Below are 21,204 nucleotides of genomic sequence, written 5' to 3' on the forward strand. Positions count from 1 at the left end.
GTGATGTGATGGTTCAGGTATGCTGGCTATTATTCCCTGGGTTTTGTGTCATAAGGTATAAATGGGTGATTGGCTATCTCCAGGATGCTCACCAAGTTCTCATCTGTATCTTTATTCTGGGGTAGTACTGTTCATAGGTTCTATAACCGTCACAATAGCTCTCTGCCAAAGCGGATTTGTTCATTACATCAAACTTTAGCGTTGAATCAGATGATGGATGTATCCAGTCTGTGATACCGTCTGTTGGACCTCAACAGCGGGAACACTTTTCTCGTGTTTGATGTAAACTTGACTTTTATCTAATTCCCCTGCAATTAATGTAGTGGATCTATGAATGTCTAAAGCTTTAAACACTGGTCACATTCCAGCCGTCCTTGGTTTAATAGTATTTAAACGTGTACCGACTCATTCTTTTCTTCACCTCCAAATCATGACTTGTAAAGTTATGCAAAGTTTAATTAATGCATCCTCTGCAAATCAGTCCTTCTGGCCCTTTTATCACTTTTCTTGCTCTTCTGTTTTTAATTCCCTTCAATTGATTCTCCAAGTTCTGGTACTAAAGTTCACAGGAATGTGTGTTATCAGTTTCTAATTGCTCGCAACCCTTTGTGTTATTTCTCTGTCCTCCCTGGCCCTCGCTTCACCTCCTAATTTAATATAGCTCAGTGTAATTAATGTGCTGTTTAACTTTTCTTCCAGATCATTAACAAAGATGTTAAGCAGAAGCAGTCATGTCACTATCCCCACCACATCCCATTGGACCCTTTCTCCTACCTTGATACCTTATCACTTGTCGTAATTACTCTTTTTAGATATTCCTGCAGCCAGTTCTCAGGTTTGTGTTACTAGCTTTGACAAAGTTCATTTCCATTAATTTTTCTAATTAGTATGTATGTTGTATTATCAAAAGGTATTCTGCAGTATTGGGCTGCTTGCTGGCTGTGTGCCAGGGGACTAAAGAACCAGGGTCATGAACATGATTGCCTCTTTCCTTCCTGACGTGAGGGAAAGACAAAAATGCAGCCGCTTGAATCATGGTGAGGTAGGCTCGAGGCCATCACTTCTCCACGTACTTCACCGGCTGCAGCCAATTTGTTGACAAACTGTTGTTTGATTAAACACTCTGATAAACAATAAATATTAGAAGAAACAAGTCACCTGAGTTCATCATCGTTGTTCTGTTGTTCTCTGGACAGACATCTGACCTTTAATCCTTAATTCCTGGATACGGGCTTTTAAGGATGCTCTTTTCTTACACTAGTGCCCGATGTGGACAGCTCCACAGGCTCTGCTCCCAGTTGCGTCCATGCTAGACACCTTCCTGAACTGGAATCTGAAAAGCTGATGTAGCTCTCCCCAGCTATCTGGTAGCTCTTGTTTCTTCATGAATTTTTAAGTATGATTCCCAGTGACTTGGAAATTTGATTCCTTTAGTACTTTTGACTGCATATCACACAGAGTACATGCAACCTTATGATACGTTTTATTAATAGATGTATTATCAGTGTATTCCTGTTGTGGTATCCTCTCCATTTCCTTGGTTTTCTTATTACTGTTCTTAAACTTGTTCATCCTATTCTGCATCTCTTCTGTGGCAATAGACAATTTTTCATTGGAAAGTTTAAATTGTTGTCTGGCCAAATCTGCAGTGCTGTCCCATCAGGGGAAAAATATCTTCCTGATCCTTGCTGTTGATCAGCTTGTGTCCTGAAGCATGATAATTGCTCACTCTTGTTATTTTTAAACCTGACTAATGCAGCTACATATGTTATTCTTCCTTATATAAACACATAATCCTTTTTTAATCTTGCTGAAAAAAAAATTGTCTGTATAATATCTTGTGGTAGAGAATTCTATGGGCTGATTTATAGATAGCATTACAAAAGGTCTCCTGACAATCAGTTAAATGCGCTGCCTCTCATGTTAAATTGCCCCTTGGTTTTCTTATGTAACAGGGCACATGAGGAGCTTAGTTAATTTCCATTCTATTTGTTTTATACATCTATAATCCCTTCTTGCTTTTGTTTCTAAAATAAATAGTCTTTAAAACATATCATTTGTAAATCCCCCTCTTGTCTGCCCTTAATCAGTTTATACTTCTGGAGTTCAGTTTTGTTCTAGCTTTCTTGCTGAAATGAGAACATCAGAAGAGAGTGGTGCATTAGTGTGAAAGCTATGGCAGATTTACATACCACCACTTTATTTTTTTTGTGCTTTATCCTTTGTTTATACATTCAAACATGGTTTTTATTGTTCTCTGTGCACAAACCACCTCTTCAGTGACATGATGAGTTGATGGTTGAATTTGACTGTTGTAAGTCACTGTTCTTTACATTAACACTGAGGTGTGTGTATAGTTGTTTTCATCTGTTTTTCTACTGTGTGAATGGCTGAGAGCCTTTTCAAAGGTAGTCATTGCTAATATTTTAATAATGAGTGTTACTGTGCTCATAAGCAAACTTCTCCACCTCCTTGCTAGTTACATTGGTGTTTTGTTGTTGTTCTATGGGGGATAGTAAACTTCACCATGTTAGCTCCTAATCCCTGGAATATCCTGCTAGTTGTATCTTTCCATTTTACGACCTGGCTATATTCCCCTGCTTCTTTGCTTCCCGTAGCTTTACAATGTTACTGGCACAGGACAGCGTTTTCACTTGGCTACAATTTTTTTTTCCTTAATAGCTGCTTGTGAGCAACTTAAGAAATAAAATGCTTTGTGTACTAACAACACGCAGTAGTTGGGAGGCAGTTCTGCCGTCGTCCGTAGTCACTTGAGTGTTATCTTTGTACCCATCCAATCCTTCCCCTCAGAGAGAACAAGTCTCATCTCTCTGTAAATGAAGTTACCCACCTGCTGTTATTAATAATGTATTAGTGCTCCTCATCGAGAATTATAGATGTACAAGATGCATTGTAAGGCTCCAAAAGGCAATGTGTTTATCCTCAGAAATACCTAATGTAGGTAACAGTGCTGCAAACCACAGCGCTGTACATAAGATGAACCTTTATCGTCACCCATTTTACCCCGGGTTTTGTGCTTTGAAACTTACACTAATACCATTGCATTTTATTGATGGATAATTTGTGTTATATATAGATCATGGCTGAATTAACCTTTCACTTTCAAAACAACAAAGACAATCATTATTTATTATGCATGAGCTGTTCTCTCCAAAGTGAAGAATCAGTGTGTCTGTAGGGAGCAATAGTCAAAGAGTTGAGTAGTTCCTACTTGGGCTGTCTCCGAATTTGTTGGGCAGTTCACGTGCCGCTCTACAGAGATTAAGGACAGACAGCTAGCTGGCAACGTTGGCACAAAGTGAGCATTTCCTAAAGCCAAAGCTGCCCTGAACAACAGCCATCCCTCAGTTTAAAATACTTGGGGGTCAGAGTTTCTGTGCGGCTATGGAGGGAAGTTACAAAAGCCTGCAGAATTTATCACTTCTCCTGTGGCGATTTCTTCTTGGCAGAGTGAGAGAGATGAGTTGCTTAACTTCCCAATGAGATGAATAGAATTCCCAGTGGGATTGAATTATTTTTAGATGTTGTATCATTGGGATTTCTTACCCCAGTGTTTGATGCTTTTGGCTGAGATGATGAACCTGTTCTGAACCTATTCTACATGCGTGACTGAGCGTGTGCTTGTGTGCTCTCACTCTCTCCCCGTCTCTCTTTTCTATCCCTATTCACCTAAACCTGTGGTTCTGAGGGGAATTTGTACTGAGCTTTGTCCCATTAGGTGTGGACCATCAAATCTGTCTCTTGAGGGATTAAGGCACAATTCTTACACAGTTATTCTCTCACTGGGCTCCTCTTAAAATACTGTGTGTACACAGTACTGATCATTTCAAATTACATCCTAGCTTATTTATCCTACCAAATATTTTGTACTTTTTAAATTAAGAATATATTCTCATAATTTCTGACAGTTTGGGTAATAAGTTTACATCTTTTTGTCTGAGGGTGTTTGTTTAAACAGTAAAATTCCCACTGTTTTTAAAAAAATGTTACATGATTCTTAAAACTCAGACATCTCATTACATTTAGGTATAAGAACCAAACAACAGTGCATTTTGTATTGAAATAAGTATTTAAGGGAAATACCTAAACAATAAGAAAAGAAGTAAGGGTGGTTTTGTCTTTTAATGGTACAAGCTGCAGTTATTAGCATTGGCAGGGATTTCTCTCTATAGAAGGAAAAGGAAGTAAAACTTTCAGTTAGATGGTATTGGTGCAGATAGAAGTTTATTTTTCATCACTACATCTTTTTTTATATCTGCATTCAGTTTTTAAAAGCATTTTCTTTGGCAAATGGAAATCAAAGAGCTCTGCTCAGTTCTGGCACGTGTGAATTTTTCATGCTGCTCCCAGGTTGTCCAGGTTGTAAGCACTGGCCCTGCATGAACTGCCAGCAAGGTACAGAGAGCAAATATTGCAAATGTTTTCCAGTCTTTTGAGAATGACCAATAAGTACACTCTTGGTTTGAATAATTTTTATCCTTAAGTATGTTCTTACCACTTTTTTTTGTATAGTCAACTCTGGATAGCCTTATTCAACCCCAGATAGCATATTTATTTCATTAGGGAATAGATTGTGTTCAATTAAACCAAGAACATGTTTCACTAATGTTAAAGTAATGCCAATTTAAAATTGTGCATGCACACAAAAATGAATATTCACGGTCCTTCTCTGAGTGAGATTTGGAATGATTCAATATAAATACTTTTGGACCTCTGCTGAATTGGGTCAGCTTTGTCTTATTTGCCCTTAAGGGGAGAAAAACATGTTATTTTGTGTTTGCAATTTGAGTAGCCTGAGAGGTACTGGAATGAAGCCAGGGTCCACCAGATCTGAATCCCTGTAGTTGGGTTTGTTACCTTTTATGCTGAGAGGTCAGAATATATGAAAGTGCCTTTCAAAGTGCTATACATTCTCTATCTGAATTCCACCAGTGGCCCCAAGAGAAGCCCAAGAGCATCTATTGATTACAGGGTTTTTTCAAAGGCACTTTTTCAATACCAGGACCAAGAAAAGTGCAGGAACACGGGTAGAGTTTGAGTGGCGCACACAGCTAAAAACGCTTCTTCCCTTTTGACAGTACCTTTTCCCCCAGCATGCTACGCAGATTTGGGGCGGGGGGGGTGGGGGTGGGGTTGCAGTGTCTAGATATCAGGCCTCTTCTTTTCCACTTTATTTCCTATTTCAGGAGAATACAGCAGCTTTCACTCCTGAGAAGCCTGCTGGCTGGCAAACCTCAGAAACTGAAGGGCAGCCTTAAATGTAGCACTCCCTTCAGATGCAGAAAAAAGATTCCCTCTTCCCTAGTCCCCTGCAGCACCATCCCACAGGGCATCCCAATTTCTCTGTGCTGCCTGTGGACAGGCACATGTCAAGCTACGGTGTGTGTGAGCAGATTGTTTCCTGCATAAGTATTTGGGAGAGGATGATCTGCGTGTGCTGGAAAGATCCTACAGTCAGCATCAGGTATGGATATGTATCACCATCCAAATCTCAGTGGAAGAGGAGACAGGCCATCTTGCTGTATTTGCTGAAGGTGTCATGGTGAGGGCCTGAGGAACTGTGGATTTGACAGCTGAGCAGGACTCACTTGGTCGTTCATTGAAAGAAGCAGAGTGAGAATGAGTGCGAGGAGAGAGGGAAGGAAGGAAGGAAGGAACTTGGAAGGAACTTCTTTTCCAATAACTAACCTGGCATCCACTGATGTAAAGAGGGTGATAGTCCTGTCCTTTGAATACTGCAGAATCATAGAGCAGCCCAGGTTTGAAGGGACCTCGAAAGATCACCTGGTCCAACCTTTTGTGGGAAAGGGAGTCTAGATGAAATTATGTAGCAACCTGTCCAATTGCAGATAAACCTCATTTTCTTCCTGAAGAGGTGAAAGAGATGTGAGATTTTTCAGACTAAAAGATTACAAATAAAATTGTCTTTTGTTGTGATGGCCTAATTCTTATGAGTCTGAGAGATGAACAAGTCACATATTTCAGCCTGGCTGAGTCACCTGGAGCCAACAGAACACTCTTGCTTTGTCAGTCTTCTGCACAGGAAAGAACAGGAGACCTTGTTTCTCTCCAATTTGCTGATTTCTGTATTACAGGAGGCAGCTGTGGGCAACATCTGTCACCTGTCCCAAACGCAGTGTGTGGAGGCTTGCCTTGCAAATGTGTTCAAAATTAGCTGTACTTGACTTTGATCCTAGCAAAACAGGGATGATGGGAGAGAGGGCTGGCCCTAGCTGGCTACCACTGTCACTAGACCTTTGCTAAGTAAGGCTGTAGATCTACTGGTTCAATCCACGCCAAAAGAACATTCACTTTGAGCAAATTCTACCAACCTATAACCAGCTTATAATATGCTTAACAAATGTGGTTTCACTCATGTGTGTTTGGTAAATCTCCTGACAGCAGTGGGCAGGGTACGGTGGGTCTGTGCAGCTGTTCTGTGAAGGAGCAGAACAGATTCAGCAAGTAAAATGTTGCTTAATCCTATTGGATTAAGAACCTCTGTATTTGCTTTGATTGTGCCAAAGAATATATGTGCATGTATGTCTGCAAGCCCTGGAAATATTTTGACACAATATAGTTTATTTAAAATGCATATTATGCTCAAAGTAATTTAAAGAGCATTAGGAGAAAATCAAATGTGCCAGTGTTGAAGTATTTCTGTGATTTCCACACACACACAGATGCACACACTCCTTTGTATATCAGTGGTCAGAGGTACTCGTGTTACACTACTGGTAGCGCAGCAGTAGCTCTTGATATGTACAAGGAGAGAACTATGAGGAGAGTCTGAGGGCTTGTTTATCTGGGAAAGAAAAGGCTAAGGGGTCATATAAGGCAGCCTAGTGCAATGGAGAGAGGAATTACCGAGATGATGGAGCCAAACTTTTCCCCGTAGTGGCAGATGTTATAATGAGGCAGCAGCTGCAGATTGCTGCTTGGGAGGTTTTTGTTGAACACAAGGAACATTCCTCTCACTGGAAGGGTAATGCAGCACTGGACTGAGTTGCCCAGGGAGGTGGTAAAATCTTATCAGAGGTGTTTAGGACTTAGCTAGACAAAGCTGGAGTTAGACTGACCTAGTGTTGGCAGTACACCCACATCAAGCAGGAGGCAGGCTGGATGATCCCCAGAGGCTCCCTCCAACTTAAGTGTCTTTGGTCTGTGATTGTCTGGTGAACAATTGTAGTTCAGAAGACAGATTACTTGAAGATTTAGTATTTTTAGATCATAGGTAGATTTTTGAGTTGAAAAAGCAATACCAGAACTGGTATCTGAAGTCACTAGTATGTGAAATCTTTTGAAATTTTCAATGCTGGCTAGTGAGACTATTGAAATTACAAATTATCATAAGACTTACCTGCTATATCTAAATTTAAAAAGGAAAACCTGGGTCCAACTGTGGGTGCAATAGAAGTTCATAATAAAAGACATCTTGTACTCTTAATCTGACCAAGAATTGAAACAAGGGGAGGTAGGAACAAATACTGATATCTAAGACTACTCCATATTAAATTATAATTGTGGATTTTGGGTCTCTTGTATGAAAGTTGGAATTCATTGAAGTGCACCTATAATGTGAGTAGTGCTAATTACTGCAATTTAAAGCTACCACATACTGGAACTGTCGTTGACAACCGAGCCCTGCCTTTCTTCCTGCTCAAAGGAATCCCAATACAGCATGTTGTGTAATCGTAGTCAGCGGGAATCACTGCTGAGTTTGGACTCGGTGACAGTGCATTGATTGATTTATTACTGGCATTGGTTTCCCTGTTTCATTTCTGCAACTTCTCATTTTAGGGCTTCTTCAGTAAACGTCTGAAAGGGTCCATCAAGAGGACAAAGAGTCAGTCAAAGCTGGACAGGAACACAAGTTTCCGTCTCCCATCTCTCCGCAATGCTGATGACAGGTACGGTTCAATGCGTCTCCTAAAACAGTCTCTCCTCATCCAGAGGCACTTCACAAAATCTACATGCAGCATGTGTATGCACTCACAGAATGAGAGCAAGGAAGGGGATTTATTGTTAAAATGGCAGGTGGGTGGGTTTTGGGCTGACTCCAGCGTGTTAGAGGTTATTTAGTATACAATGTACTGCTGACACAGGACTGAAAACTTTTACTGCTCTTAACAACTGATGAAAAGTTCAGGTTAAGCCTATGGACTGAAATACCTTTTTCTGCATCTGTTTCTAATAAGCTGCAGGCTTTAAATTTTATGATATAAAACCATTGGATTGATGAGCTTTAGAGAAACTTGCCTTGATGCATGCAATACTTATCCACAGATCAGTGCAGTGGCCAATATGAAGGATTATGCTGGTGCAAGCAGATCGGTTCAGCTAGTGCTAGCAAAGCACAGAGACGTACAGTGCAGTTCAGGCACATTAAGAATCCTTGCTAATGGTAGTCAATTGTATAGTTACTGCAGTGTTACTACAATGAACAGACGGTCTGTTTTTCAGAAGACTGGAAAGCTCAGTAACTTCCGACCAACTTAGTGCCCCATTTGGTATATTTTTGCTTGTTTAGTTTCTGGCTGGCAATTCAGGCTAGGAACGGATTGTATATGAGGCAAGCAAAAGCTCATACACACAGTTTTTCCTAACTATTTGTAAAGTCCCTTGATTGTTTTCATTAAACATTACTGTGTGTTACATTCCACAGTAGCCCAGCAGGAGAATTAGACTGAGTGAAAAATAGGTTACCCTGTACTTAAGGCCACGGCAGGCTTCTGTGATTTTACATTGTTTAGTGCGTTTTCCCTTCTCCTTTAGCTGAGCTGAATTCATTAGCTGTATCTGTCATGCTGTGCTGCTTCAATCAATGGTGCTATCTTCTCCATCTGAAAAGCAGCATCGTAAAATCATGGAGATAGCAAGGCTTCAGATGTTAGAGGTCTTGTTAACTCCACGAGTTACAGAAAAGACTGTACCAAATGTGACTAACGATGTGGATAATGTTGCTCCTAGAGTCATAACAATGTCCACCCAGTCTGTTTTGAGTCAAGCTTTGTTATAAATCCCTATTTTCAGGGAGCTGCATCTCAGTGAGCATAAGCATGTTAAATAATGCCACCATGTGATAAAGTACCTGTTATTTTTACCAGTGCTTGTAACCAGCTTTGCTTGAAGTTTTGTAATGCAAAAATCTCATTGCCATAAATAATATATCTTTCCCTAACTTGGTACTGATGCTGAATGTGGACTGATGATACTTCCTTTTGCAGTGTAAGGGAAACGCTATCATTCTGGGAAAGCCAATAAATTTAGCTATAATTAATCCCTACAACTTTGGTTTAAGACATGATATTATACACAGCAAAGCTGCCTTCTCTTTAAAACCGAATCCTGCTCTACTCCCTGCCAGCGTGGGCATGAATTGTCAACTAGACAACGTGATTTTCTCTGATTGCTTGCAAAGCATAAAATCCAAAGCATGCGGTGATGGTGTTAGGCATAGCTGGTCTGTTCTGTCAGTCCTCTCAAGTCTCCTTGGCATGGATTTAAAAAGAAGGATCCAGGAACAAATGAACTGAGAAGTTCCAGTGGCAGAGTCCACGAAGAAATTTGAGGGACAGGGCCCTGGCAAGCCAGTGATGTGCAGGATGTTAGGGACAAGCCGGTGGTTGCTCTTTACTTTCGATCTGGTCACCCTCCTCCTTTCACCTGCTACACTAGCCTTATAGCAACGCATCTTGCATCTGTAGGGCAGGAGATGGGACAGTGTTTTGGGGGGTTTGTGACTTGATACAGTCACTTGCTGCTAATGGAATGAAGCATTTTTGATAACCGATCTATGTGATCTTCCTCCTTTCAGAGGTATGTGTGCTCGAGTGAACAGGGGCCACAGTTTGGAGGCAAGGGACATCATCTGAGAGTGTCCAAGCTATGTGGAAAGCAAGCTGAGCTGAAGTTTATTTGGAGATAAATCTTTGCACAAATGAGTATTGCTGTTCAAAAGCATGAGCCTCACCTTAAGGTGGTAGAAGCCTTGTGCTGCAGGTGAGGGTCATAAATTGCTGATAGGCTTTCATTCCAAAAAGAACTTAACAGCACTACTCAACCTTGTAGTTACCTGTTGTTGGAAAGATTGAGGGTTTAATGGAGTTCATTTTGCATTTGTGGTCTCATCAGACAGTGCACCAATTGAATATACCAACTTTAAGAGTTTATAGTTAGAGCTATTACTTTTCTAATGGTATTTTATAAATAAAACCATAAAGGAAATTCAGTTCCACTGTAAAGTGAAACTTGCCAATGATTTCTCCCTTCCCTCCCATATGTTTCACTCTGTATCTAAGGGTGCCTGGAAAATGCAATTGGTGGGTAGAGTAGCAGGAAAAACAACTTGAAAACCATGTGGGAATGAAGCACTGAAGATGAGGAACAGATTAGTGTACTGGGAGGAGATGGGCTGGAGGAAAGAGGAGGCTAAAAAGATTGATTTGTGTTTAGAATTATGCTGTTGCTTGGGATTTTTCCAATGGGACAAATCAGGGACAACTGTTTCTGCATGAAAGAAGATAACACATAGCAGCTGACTCTTAATTCATGAGAGGGAACTGCCATTCTCTCACCTTCTGCTCTCCCTGCTTTCTGTGTGAGTCTCGATCTGTTGCAGTAAAAACTTTCCTGTCCTACCCTGGTGAGTCAGCCCTTTCCCATTTTAAGCAGGTGATGCTAGGTGACGTCATGGTGTCATACAGGTTTTCAGGGCCAGGTTGGCTGATAGCATCTACCTTTTCTTGCTCTGACAAATACAGGAGCCCTGTCTTCAAAGAAAGTATTATATAGCTTTATAAATTAAAACCCTGCAAGGACGAGAAGGAAATAGAGGCTGCTGTCATGTTGCTTTCTCATGCTTTTGAGGTGTTTCGGACCTGTTAAGAAACAGGAGATGTTTATAGATAAATACCTATAAAATTGTGGAGTAAGGAGGATTGGTTATCCTGGTGCACATCAAGATTTGGGATACCGTAACACTGCAGGCCATGCTGCATGGTGACAGAGGATGGACGCTGTCTGTTCAGAGCTGGTTTAAAATAGAAAGGATTCAGGAATGCTGTAGGAAGGAGTGATGGAAATAAGTTGCAGATTTTTTTCATAATCAGATTTTCTGTTTCAACAGAAAGCAATTGGCCAACATACTTTTTCTGGCTTTTAACTTTGTTTCAGTGTGACAGGGTTAGTGGATGGGGAGAGGGGAGAGCTGTGGTCCCCCTCCAGAAATGAGCCCACTGTGGGTCAGCATCCAGGTGTCCTGCAGAAATCCACAACCTCTCAGTCTAATTCACATCATTTACTCCAGGTTCAAGTTGTTTGCTGGGTGGTCTGTTGTACTTGAAAACTCATGTTTTGTCTTTACAAGGCTCTAACATGAGAAGACTTAGGCTCTGCTCGGTTGTGACCCATGCCAGATGTGAATGAAGCTCTTCTGAGATGTGGCCAGTACGGCATCTCACTGGGTTATCAACAGCTCTCGCCGTGAGGCTGTCTGGCACCATGTTACCATATCATCTTTCACAGCTTTCCTAGCCTGTTTCCCACTGCATTCTTGGAGCTCTCCAACCCACACATTTGTCTCCAACATTTTCTCAGTGTCAGTAATATATAAAACATGTAAAAAAGCATGAGAAAAGACTTAAGGAAAACTACATTTGAAAGGAGAGACCAAATTAATATTTTCAGTTTGCGGCCAGGAATTTTGGAGTATTTCCAAGTGGACCAACACTTCTCACCTCAGTTTTGTTTATGGTGAGGGAGCGAAGATGGTTGAGACTGGATGCATATGGTCTCAGCGACTGTAATAAAGCTCTGCGGACAGCTGGGAGGGTTTTGCCCTGTTGGGATTTACTGCCACGTGGGAATCCTCCTGCTTTACTAAAAGTCATTTTATGGCATTATCAGATAGTCATAGACGAGCACAGGATCTGCTGTGTGCTTGCTCAGAATGGGCTCCGGCAGGTTGGAGGGAAGCGGGTAGCCATGGCTCTGGGGTTCATGGTGAAACGGTATCGCTGCTCAAACGACAGCTTTTTCTACTTTCGGTAAGTTCTCACTCCTCCCTCCTGGTTTCTTTGCAGTATGAAAATAGCACAGATCCTATCAATAATAGAAGCAAATCTTGCCATGTTTTTTGTATTCATTCATTCTAATTTAATGCCAGTTTTCAAAAAAAAGGTGGGTGATTTTTATCCTGATTTAGATGTAAGGATAAAAATCTGTGTTACACAACGCGTTATTAAGGCTTGACTCAGAGCTTGTATTCATTCAGTGTATCTGTTTCTATCTGCATACAGGAGTATGGGGAAAGGGGAGGAGTGGTTTGTTTCCGGAGAGACGTCTCCTGTTTTGGTGAACGTATTTCTTTCAGCCAGTTTTTTCAATCCTCGGGCAGTTGTTTGTTTTTCAGTGAAAACTGAATAAGATCTCAATGTTAAGCCTTTCGTTGCAAACCTCCACCTAGGTGTTAGATTGCTTTGTCCCACCTGCAAGCTCACTTGAGCCCTTTCTAAAAACATATTTCTTAATGGCTGATGCTTTTCTGCAAACCCCGGGCTCCTCCACATGACATTCACCTATACATCACTTAGTGTAATGAAACTGAATTGGTTAAGCATCTCTGGTTCCAGCAAAACAAAAGAATTTGAAACATTAATAGCAGAGACCGTGGTTACAGTAAAGTCAGGAGAACGCTACCACTGTGAAATTCAGCAGCCTGTTTGGCTGTGCCATATGAGGTGTCTGTTAGACAAGCTGTGATCTGCAGGGAGAGCAGGCAGGCAGGGAAGGGCTTTGCAAATCCAGGATTCAAACAATGAGGCTTTGGGTAGGGCCTTGCAAGAAAAGGCCAGAATCTCAATGGAAGGCTAAAGCAATATGCTCGTAAAAAGCCAGCGTTTAATTGCAGCTGAGTAGAACTTACATCTAAATAAGTTACCCTAAGTTTCTGATTTAAAAAAAAACAACCAATTAATAATGAAACTGGTTAGACTTGTAGAATTGTTGACCAAGTAATAGGATGTTCTGTTAATTGGCAGTTGGAAAACGAAGTGGGGTGTGGTGCCTACAAAATGAACATTTGGACGGGGAAACCTGATGCTGCAGCACTGGTAGAGCGCACCTGTATTGCAGATGATGTTGCCGACGTTAGGGTCCAGTTCAGCAGGGCTGGGATTTCGAATAGCAGCGCTGAGCAGAAAGTTCACTGCATTACAGTCCAAGCTCTCTCCTGTGACTTTGCGAGTGGCTAAGTATTGAATTCAACTTTCTGATCTCGGGGAGCGTCTCTAAACACACGGGTATTGTGCTGGAATTATTTGAAGCATGCAGACGTACAGTTTCGCGTAAGACCAGTGGAGACATGGCTTTAGCCGGGTGCTTGGGCTGAACAAAAAACTCTTTTCAGAATTCTTTGCCTTCACATTAGTTTGGTAAAGGAAACAGATTATGGGATTCTGTTCCTTGGTAGTTCCTTTCTATATGGTTTGGGGGTTTTTTGTAATCTTTCAGATTATTGATGTCCACAGGCTTGTTTTCCAAGCAATATAGTGCTCTCCCTGGTAAGCTCAGTAATTGAAAGTCTTTTGTGCTTTGTAGGTTGGCTTTTAAATAGGTCAAAATCAGCAGGAGAGCTTCATAACCAGAGCAATTAGGATTTTAACCCTTTATCCTGCATGCTTTATAGACAGTGGAATAGAATAGAAGTCAACTAATAGGCTGCTGTGTGCCATGGGCGGCCACTGAAAGCCAGAGGTTTCTAGTTCCCGGCTTACAACTGAGATCTTCCTGTAGTGGAAAATTACTGAATTATGGTGTGCAGAGAGAGAGGGTCAGCCTGGGGTTGGGCCAGCGAGATGGTGGTGTTGAGGAGATCTTTTTCAGTAGCAGTTGCATGCTGCTGCCAGGTCAGTGGTTTGGGGCATTGGCTGGGCTCTGATTTAGAAGGAAATTATGCAGCTCTGAAGACCAGTACTCCACAGTATGTGAAAAGAGGTGAGAAGTTTAAAATGTTCCCTGACATGCTCCTCCTCCATCTGCTTTTTGTATTGGAAAGAAAGTATGGAGAATACCTATGTAAGAATTGTTTGGTGGTGTTGGTAGCTATTTGCTCTGAACTCGTATGTTGTTCCTTTGCAATCTTTTTGTTGCTTGCACTAGTAGATAAAAAAAGCAGCAGGAAAAAAAGTTGATCATGGGAGGTTAATTGTAATTTAAAACAGGATTTGTGTTGTTAATGGAGCTGTTTAACAGAAACAGATTTGTACAAACAACCCTTCCCCCACCTTTTGCATGTGGGATCTTTCTGTTTACAGTAATCTGCTTCTCTGGGATTACCTCTCTCTTAACAGAGACTCTAAGCAATACTCACTTTACCAGTAGCTTCCTACCTAATACAGGAAAGACCCTATTAATTCAGCCCCTTTGCTGGGCTTTGGGAAGTAAGTTAGCGGCATCTATGCAAAAGGAAAGCCAGCAAGCAATTTTCTTTTATTGTCACTTACAGCTTCAGAATATTGGATGAGGCTTTAAAGCAGCAGAGAACTATTATTTCTGTATAATCATTGCCTATATTGATTGGGATGCTGCTGATTTAGGCACAAGTCAATGATTTGCTTGCAGATCTCTCAATAGATGAAATATATACCATGGTGCTTACAAATGCATGTACTTTTGTTTGTAAATGCATGTGGTTGCATCTAACCAACAACTTTACGACATTGCTATGGTGTTTATGGAAGATAAAGTGCCAATTCTAAGCCACTTAATCAGTTTATTGAGCTGTTTTAAATATGGTAACTTCAAGGGATTGCTTGAATAGATAAATGTTCCTCTGCCCCAGGAGCCTGAGTCAACAAAACTAACCATGCTCCAGCTGATCTGCAACAAAACAAAATGTTCAAAGCTAAATAGTTAGAAGAGCAATGAAGCAGAATAGATGCTACTAAAAGATTTAACTTGGAAGATGGGATGTGGAGGCATGGAGTACAATTGTTGTGTGTACCTGCCTTCACCCTCGCCCTATCCCCAAAGGCTGTTTGGAGGCATTCTTGGAAGATGCCTCGCTCTCTCCCACTGTCTTTAACTGTCCAGGTCCTGTTAAACTCGTTATAGGAAAGGAAGAGGAGGGACTTCTTTCTTTCTGGAAAGGTCACCTTCGCCACGTCTGCAGAGCGGCCTCCCCGCGCCTGCTGCCTCTCCCGGCTGCTGGCCCCCCTAATCTCCTTACAGGAGGCCGCACCATGGCAACACGCACCCGAGAGCCTCTTCGTGTCACCCGTGGGGCCGGGTGGGAGCACAGCTGACAAGGAGAGAGATTTCCTTACCGGTGCGGCTGTGACTTTTCTTCTTGTCCCAGCGTATCTGCCTGGCATGATGCTCATCTGAAATTTGTAACCTAAGGCTTGAGGAAGAACTTCTGGATTTTTGTGCCTTTCTTCCTCTCCCGGCAGGATTTATTGTCTGAGATGTAGCGCAGAGAACGGAGTTTGAAGGGAAGGGCTGTGACATGTGGCACCGCTATGATTTGGGGATGCACTGCTAAGTGGCTGTACAATTGTTTCATGTAGGTGTGCTTGATTTGTCTTACTCCAAGTGCAGCCTCCGCTTAACTGGAATTTGCAAAATCTCTTTTTCTCCTTTATTTGGTAATTATTTTTCTTTTCCTTCTCTTCCCCCTCTTTGTGACCACTCTTTCCTTCTGTTACAAGGAGCTAAGGCAGGAGTTGGCTGCAGGCTTTCAGCCAGCTCCCCTGCATCATGCACCAAAGTACTTTGTTAGAACTGGAATTGCTGGGAGTTTGGGATAGGGACAGAAGCCAAGTGACCTCAGCAGTGCTTTCTTGAGAGGAGAAATTAGAGAGGATTTTGCAGAGATGATATTAAAGTGGTGTATTGTGGTGTGTTTATTTTAGACTTGCCCTACCTTAACTGCAGCAAGTGTTCAATTATACATGGCTGAGGTTTTAGGTTTGCGTTGGTACAGCTGCTGCTGTAACCTGTTATAACAAAGCATGCACAGTGCAGCCAACGCATTTGTACCAGTGCTGCTGTTTTGCATTTGAAATCAGTGTCTGTAATATCCCTCTGATGAAAGGGTTTTGCTGCCTGCACTTAGGTCATTCAATATATTAAATGGGAACAAAGCTCTCCCTTACTGTTTAATAAATCTTATCGTACATGAATCTACCAGAATACCTTCAGCATTTCATTTTGTACAAAAGAGCAGTCAGATGAATTCTGCTTGTTGCTTTACATGTATCCTTCATGATACCCAAGGTTCTTTTAAGCAGCCTTCGAAGTATTGAAGATGCCTTTTCCAACTATTTGTTGGGCTTTTTTTTCCTTTCTATTTCCCCATAGGATTGCTCAAGGGTAGAAGGGATTTGATTTTGCTACAGTTACAGAATATGAGGATTTTTTTTGTATAAGATATGTGAGGGAAGTATATAAAAACTACTTAATTTTCAAAATTAAGGAACGTGTTAGAGGCAGCTGTGCTTCTTACTCCTCCATAAATACATTTTTAATGAATAAAAGAGGACATACTGTGAGGACAAATACAGGTGAGAAAGCATTGTTTCAGAGTATCACTTTTCTCTGCATAATGTATCGACAACTGATGCCTTTCTACTCTCACATCTGCTCTTTGTGCTCAGTCACACTTGCTGGATGTGCAGGCATATTTATGGCACACTGTCATGGGTCACTGAACAGGCATAGGGACCAGCACGAGCTTCAGTATCTTAACAAAATCTAGAGCTGCCAGGTAAACAGCTCCTTTTCTGCTAACTTTTCTGGGACTTAGTGCTCTTCTTCCTTGTTGGTGATCTGTGATGGCTTTGACTGAGTTCCAGCTAGAGGAAAAAATAAGATGTGTGCGCACATCATGTTTGGTTTTTGAAGTAGAAATGCTAGTTGTGCCTAAAGTATGATAGGACTTTATTGCAGAAGCTTATAGTCCAGGTGTGTGTTTGGAAGAAGAAGGAGCACAGGTAAAGCCACCCTCACTTATAAACTGAGCATGTTTTACAGTGCTGTTTGACAGCAGAACTCTGTACTACGTACAAATGTCGCGTTAGATCAAACTGGGAGAATACCAAAAGTGTTAGAGCGCATCTTGTGATGCTGCTGGTGGTTACAAAATGCTACAGCATATTGGAGGGAGGGGTATGTCTTTGAGAAGTATTCAAGAACTGGTGGGGACAAAGAGAAGACTGCATTGATAAAAAGGTACTGTGAATTTGGGAGATGCCAGCTCTGGTAGAGCTCAGGGATTTACAGACCAGTCCGCTCAAAAAAGGAAACGGTATGTGTCAGTAAGGGGAAATTAAAAGAGAATGGAGGCATCGAAATTTGGAAACTTAAAACTGGAAGAAGCAGCTGAAGAAGAAAATGCAAAATTTAAATGTAGGTAACAGATTTGAGCATTGTGAAGTGGGAAATAATTTGCATATTTGACTTTAGTTTAAAGGCTTTGTATATTAAGAAAAATCACATGTATTGCGCGGGGGGATTGTCTGCTCTAATGAGAGTAGCTATCATTCTGCATTGGTTTAGAGATTTAGAACTTGCTGTGCTTTTTGCTGTTAATACAAAATATTCTAGAAATCAAGATAAATATTTCCAGTAATATATCCAAACCTATCTGTGGGTTTTCTTTAAATTTCAGCAGTTAAATTCTGAACTTTTTGGTTTGCTGTTGTTCTTTCACTGATGGCCCAGCAGGTAGTTTCTAGGGCAGTGGGAATGGCCTTCCTGGGCTAAGGGTAGCTGCTTATTTCCTTAGGAGTCTGGGAGTACTGGCTTAATGTTATTTTCATAAGGTTTACAGACTAATTGTAGAAGTTGTTCTGAATAAACACCAAGTTGCAGCTTTCTTTGGGATGTTGCCAACTCTTTTGGTTAATTGTGAGAAAAATAATGTTTCCTTTCCCCCTTCTCCTACAGGTCACGTGGATTGCCGAAGCTGAAAGAGTCCCGTTCCCATGAGTCTTTACTGAGCCCAGGCAGCGCTGTGGAGGCCCTGGATCTTGGGTCAGAAGAAAAAGTCTTTGTGAAACCACTTCACAGCAGTATCCTTGGACAAGACTTCTGCTTTGAGGTAAAGATCACTTTCCAAACACGCAGCCGATTATGTGCTGTCAGTCAGTCTGAACCCTTGCAGTACGCTGTTGTGTGACTTTGTAATTGGAGAACAGATCAGCAGCCGCTGCTATCCTGGGGTTTGGGTGGGGGCTGTCTAACTAGCATGCGATTTTGAAGTCCTTGCGGCTAATGGCATCAATCACTCAATAGAGAGAAATCTTTTTCAATTACCATGTCTTCTAATTGAAAAATCTCTTTAATTTGATAAATATCTAAGCATTTGTAGTTTGCATGCAAATGTATGATTCAAACATGCTATTGTTCATAAGCTGTGTATTCATCCTCTCCAAATTCACCTAAAATTAAATTTAGAAAATGTACCGTAACTGAGAAATGTGATTTCCAGTCAGAGCACCCTTCCATTAGCTCAGCCTCTCTGCTGATTGCTAAAGGAGAAGCTTCAGGAACTGCGGACGTGTCCATTGCACCGTGGAGCGGGTTGCAAAGACCATCTTGCTGTTTCAGCACAGGCTGCAGCACAGCACCATGTGTCTCTTAGCTTCGCTTCAGAAATAGGCTGTTTCTGTGAGCATAGTCCTTACCTTGCAGGACCAACAGCGTATTCGTGTGCACTATTTGGATGTGTTTGAGGCCATCGTAATCTGTCGTGGCAGGGGCGGGTGACTGACTGTCTTCGGCAGGGTTAGTCAGATGTGTCTAAACTTCTGGAACAAAGATCTGTTTACAACCTGGAAAACTGCTCTGGTAGAAAACCAGCACATCAGGCCCTTCTCTCTCGGGATGTATCCAGGAACGGTTCCTATTCGCTTCAGTCTCATTCTTCTGATTGGAAGCACTTTCCAGCTTGCTTAGGTTTGGGGACTTGAGTGAAAAAACTGGCAACAACTTAGCTCTGAGGCTGTTGCCTCAAACTGCTTTTTAACTGTGTGCACAAATGAATGAGAAGAGTAAATGAAGCTTGTCAGGCCACGTAAAAGTGAAAGAAACCAAGGTGGTTCCCTCCCACGTGAAAGCAGAGTTGTGTATGGCATCGAGCGTCGGGGCCAGATCATGGCACAACTCCTTTGGTTTTAGACTGTTGCTGTATATATGGACCGTTGGAAATATTTTGTATTTACTGAAGGCACCATTTGCAGTGTGTTTTGCCTCATACTAATACATTGTTAGTTCTGTCTGTCTTTACACTGTTAGTAACCAAATCATCTGCCTCTGGGACTTAACAGGGAAAACTGCAAGCATTTAATAGCTATGGATCAATTAATAAGTGTTTAAAAAAAATAAATTAACTAGTTGATTAAAGCCTTGTTTAAAAGTCTTTAACAGGAGCCTCTGGTGCGCCTCATGTGTGTGTTTCTTTAGTTTTATATTAATTTGAACTGACTTTTTTTTTTCCGCTCTACATTTTGTGGGCCTCTTAATCTCTCTGCCTTCTAGGCTCCCATATTGTTTTCCTGCCTTTTTCATATTTACTTTGTTACTCAAGCATTGTTTATCTTCTTCCTTGCTTTTTGCAGCCTTGTACATGGCTCCCGGGCTTGCCTGAACTCAGCCTGTCGTTTATATGTTCCAGGTAACCTACTCTAGTGGCAGTAAATGCTTCAGCTGTTCCTCTGCAGCAGAGAGGGACAAGTGGATGGAAAACCTACGCAGAACAGTGCAGCCGAATAAGGTAATAGAAACTGTGGAAATAAGATTAGCGGGGGAATGGAGGTGGTATGATTGGATTTTAGTCCAGTGTACCAGGGCTTCCCACAGATGCATGCTCAATTAATTTAGTCTGGGGAGAAGTCTGCTTGTCAGTGTATCAAAAGCTGCTGTGTACTATTCTAGTGAGTGCAGTAGGTCAAACCTTTAATGAATAAATACACATCGGTGTGCTTCCTGATCCCTGCCCCACTGCCTGCTTGTGGTGTTAGAGGCACAGTTGGGGGAAGAAAAACCCAAAAGGAATTTGAGCCAGAGTGACAAGAGGTGGTCAAGTTATTGATCAGCTGGTAAATATCTGATAAGTCACCTCCATAGCTGGCATACCACCTTTGAGGGACAGGCTAACAGCGCTCTTGGAGTTATTCACAAGAGTAAACAATGCAGCATGCCTCACCAGTCTAGCAGCTTTTGAGGGGCTCCTGTGCAGAGTGTTTGTTTTCTAAAGCATTTCAAATACAGCTTTTTGAGAAGAAAAATGTCCTAGTCCCCACCTTTGACATAAAAAACAAACCTGTGCCTCTACTTTAGAAAATGTCTGATTTTTTAGAAATTCTGATGATCAGAGAATCTGATTCTGAATTCTGTCTCTACCTTGGACACAAAAGCAGCCCTTTGCTGCTGCTTTAGAAGACAAAATACTCAATTTTGAGGGCTTTTGAATCAAAGCTGAGCTCTTTCTTCTGTGCAGGACAATTGCCGTCGAGCTGAAAATGTGCTCCGTCTCTGGATTATTGAGGCAAAGGACCTGGCCCCCAAGAAGAAATACTTCTGTGAGCTGTGCCTTGATGACACTCTCTTTGCCCGCACCACCAGCAAAACAAAAGCAGATAACATTTTTTGGGGAGAGCACTTTGAGTTCTACGGTCTACCGCCTCTTCACAGCATCACAGTTCACATCTACAAGGATGTGGAGAAGAAGAAGAAAAAGGACAAGAACAATTACGTAGGTCTGGTCAACATTCCGATGGCCAGTGTAACCGGTCGCCAGTTTGTGGAAAAATGGTACCCAGTCAGCACGCCTACACCCAACAAAGGGAAATCAGGGGGACCTTCCATTCGGATAAAGTCCCGATATCAGACCATCACCATCTTGCCCATGGAGCAATACAAAGAATTTGCAGAGTTTGTTACCAGCAACTACACTATGCTGTGCTCTGTGCTGGAACCTGTGATCAGCGTAAGGAATAAGGAAGAGATGGCTTGTGCTTTGGTGCACATTCTTCAGAGCACTGGGAGAGCCAAGGTAAGAACAGGCGGCTCCTGTCAAAATGGCTCCCTCTCACTGCTCACAGTGATATCTTTTCAACTAGAAACTGGAAAGCCGGGGGTGGTATGACCATAAGTAACAGCAGGAGGTGCCTGATGGGG

General features: G+C 41.8%; 1 protein-coding gene across 10 annotated transcripts in view; it reads left to right on the forward strand.

Moving 5' to 3' along the window:
* The window catches only part of RASAL2 (RAS protein activator like 2), a 186,899-nt gene that overhangs the window by 136,721 nt on the left and 28,974 nt on the right, over positions 1-21,204 (forward strand). For all 10 annotated transcript variants that reach the window (XM_054833245.1, XM_054833246.1, XM_054833247.1 and 7 more), the window contains 4 exons: positions 7,822-7,931; positions 17,971-18,124; positions 19,700-19,798; positions 20,525-21,079. In XM_054833245.1, the coding sequence (XP_054689220.1) occupies positions 7,822-7,931; positions 17,971-18,124; positions 19,700-19,798; positions 20,525-21,079 (918 nt within the window). The remainder of the gene's footprint in view (positions 1-7,821; positions 7,932-17,970; positions 18,125-19,699; positions 19,799-20,524; positions 21,080-21,204) is intronic.

This window comes from Grus americana, chromosome 8, assembly GCF_028858705.1.
Source record: "Grus americana isolate bGruAme1 chromosome 8, bGruAme1.mat, whole genome shotgun sequence".
Lineage (NCBI taxonomy): Eukaryota > Metazoa > Chordata > Aves > Gruiformes > Gruidae > Grus > Grus americana.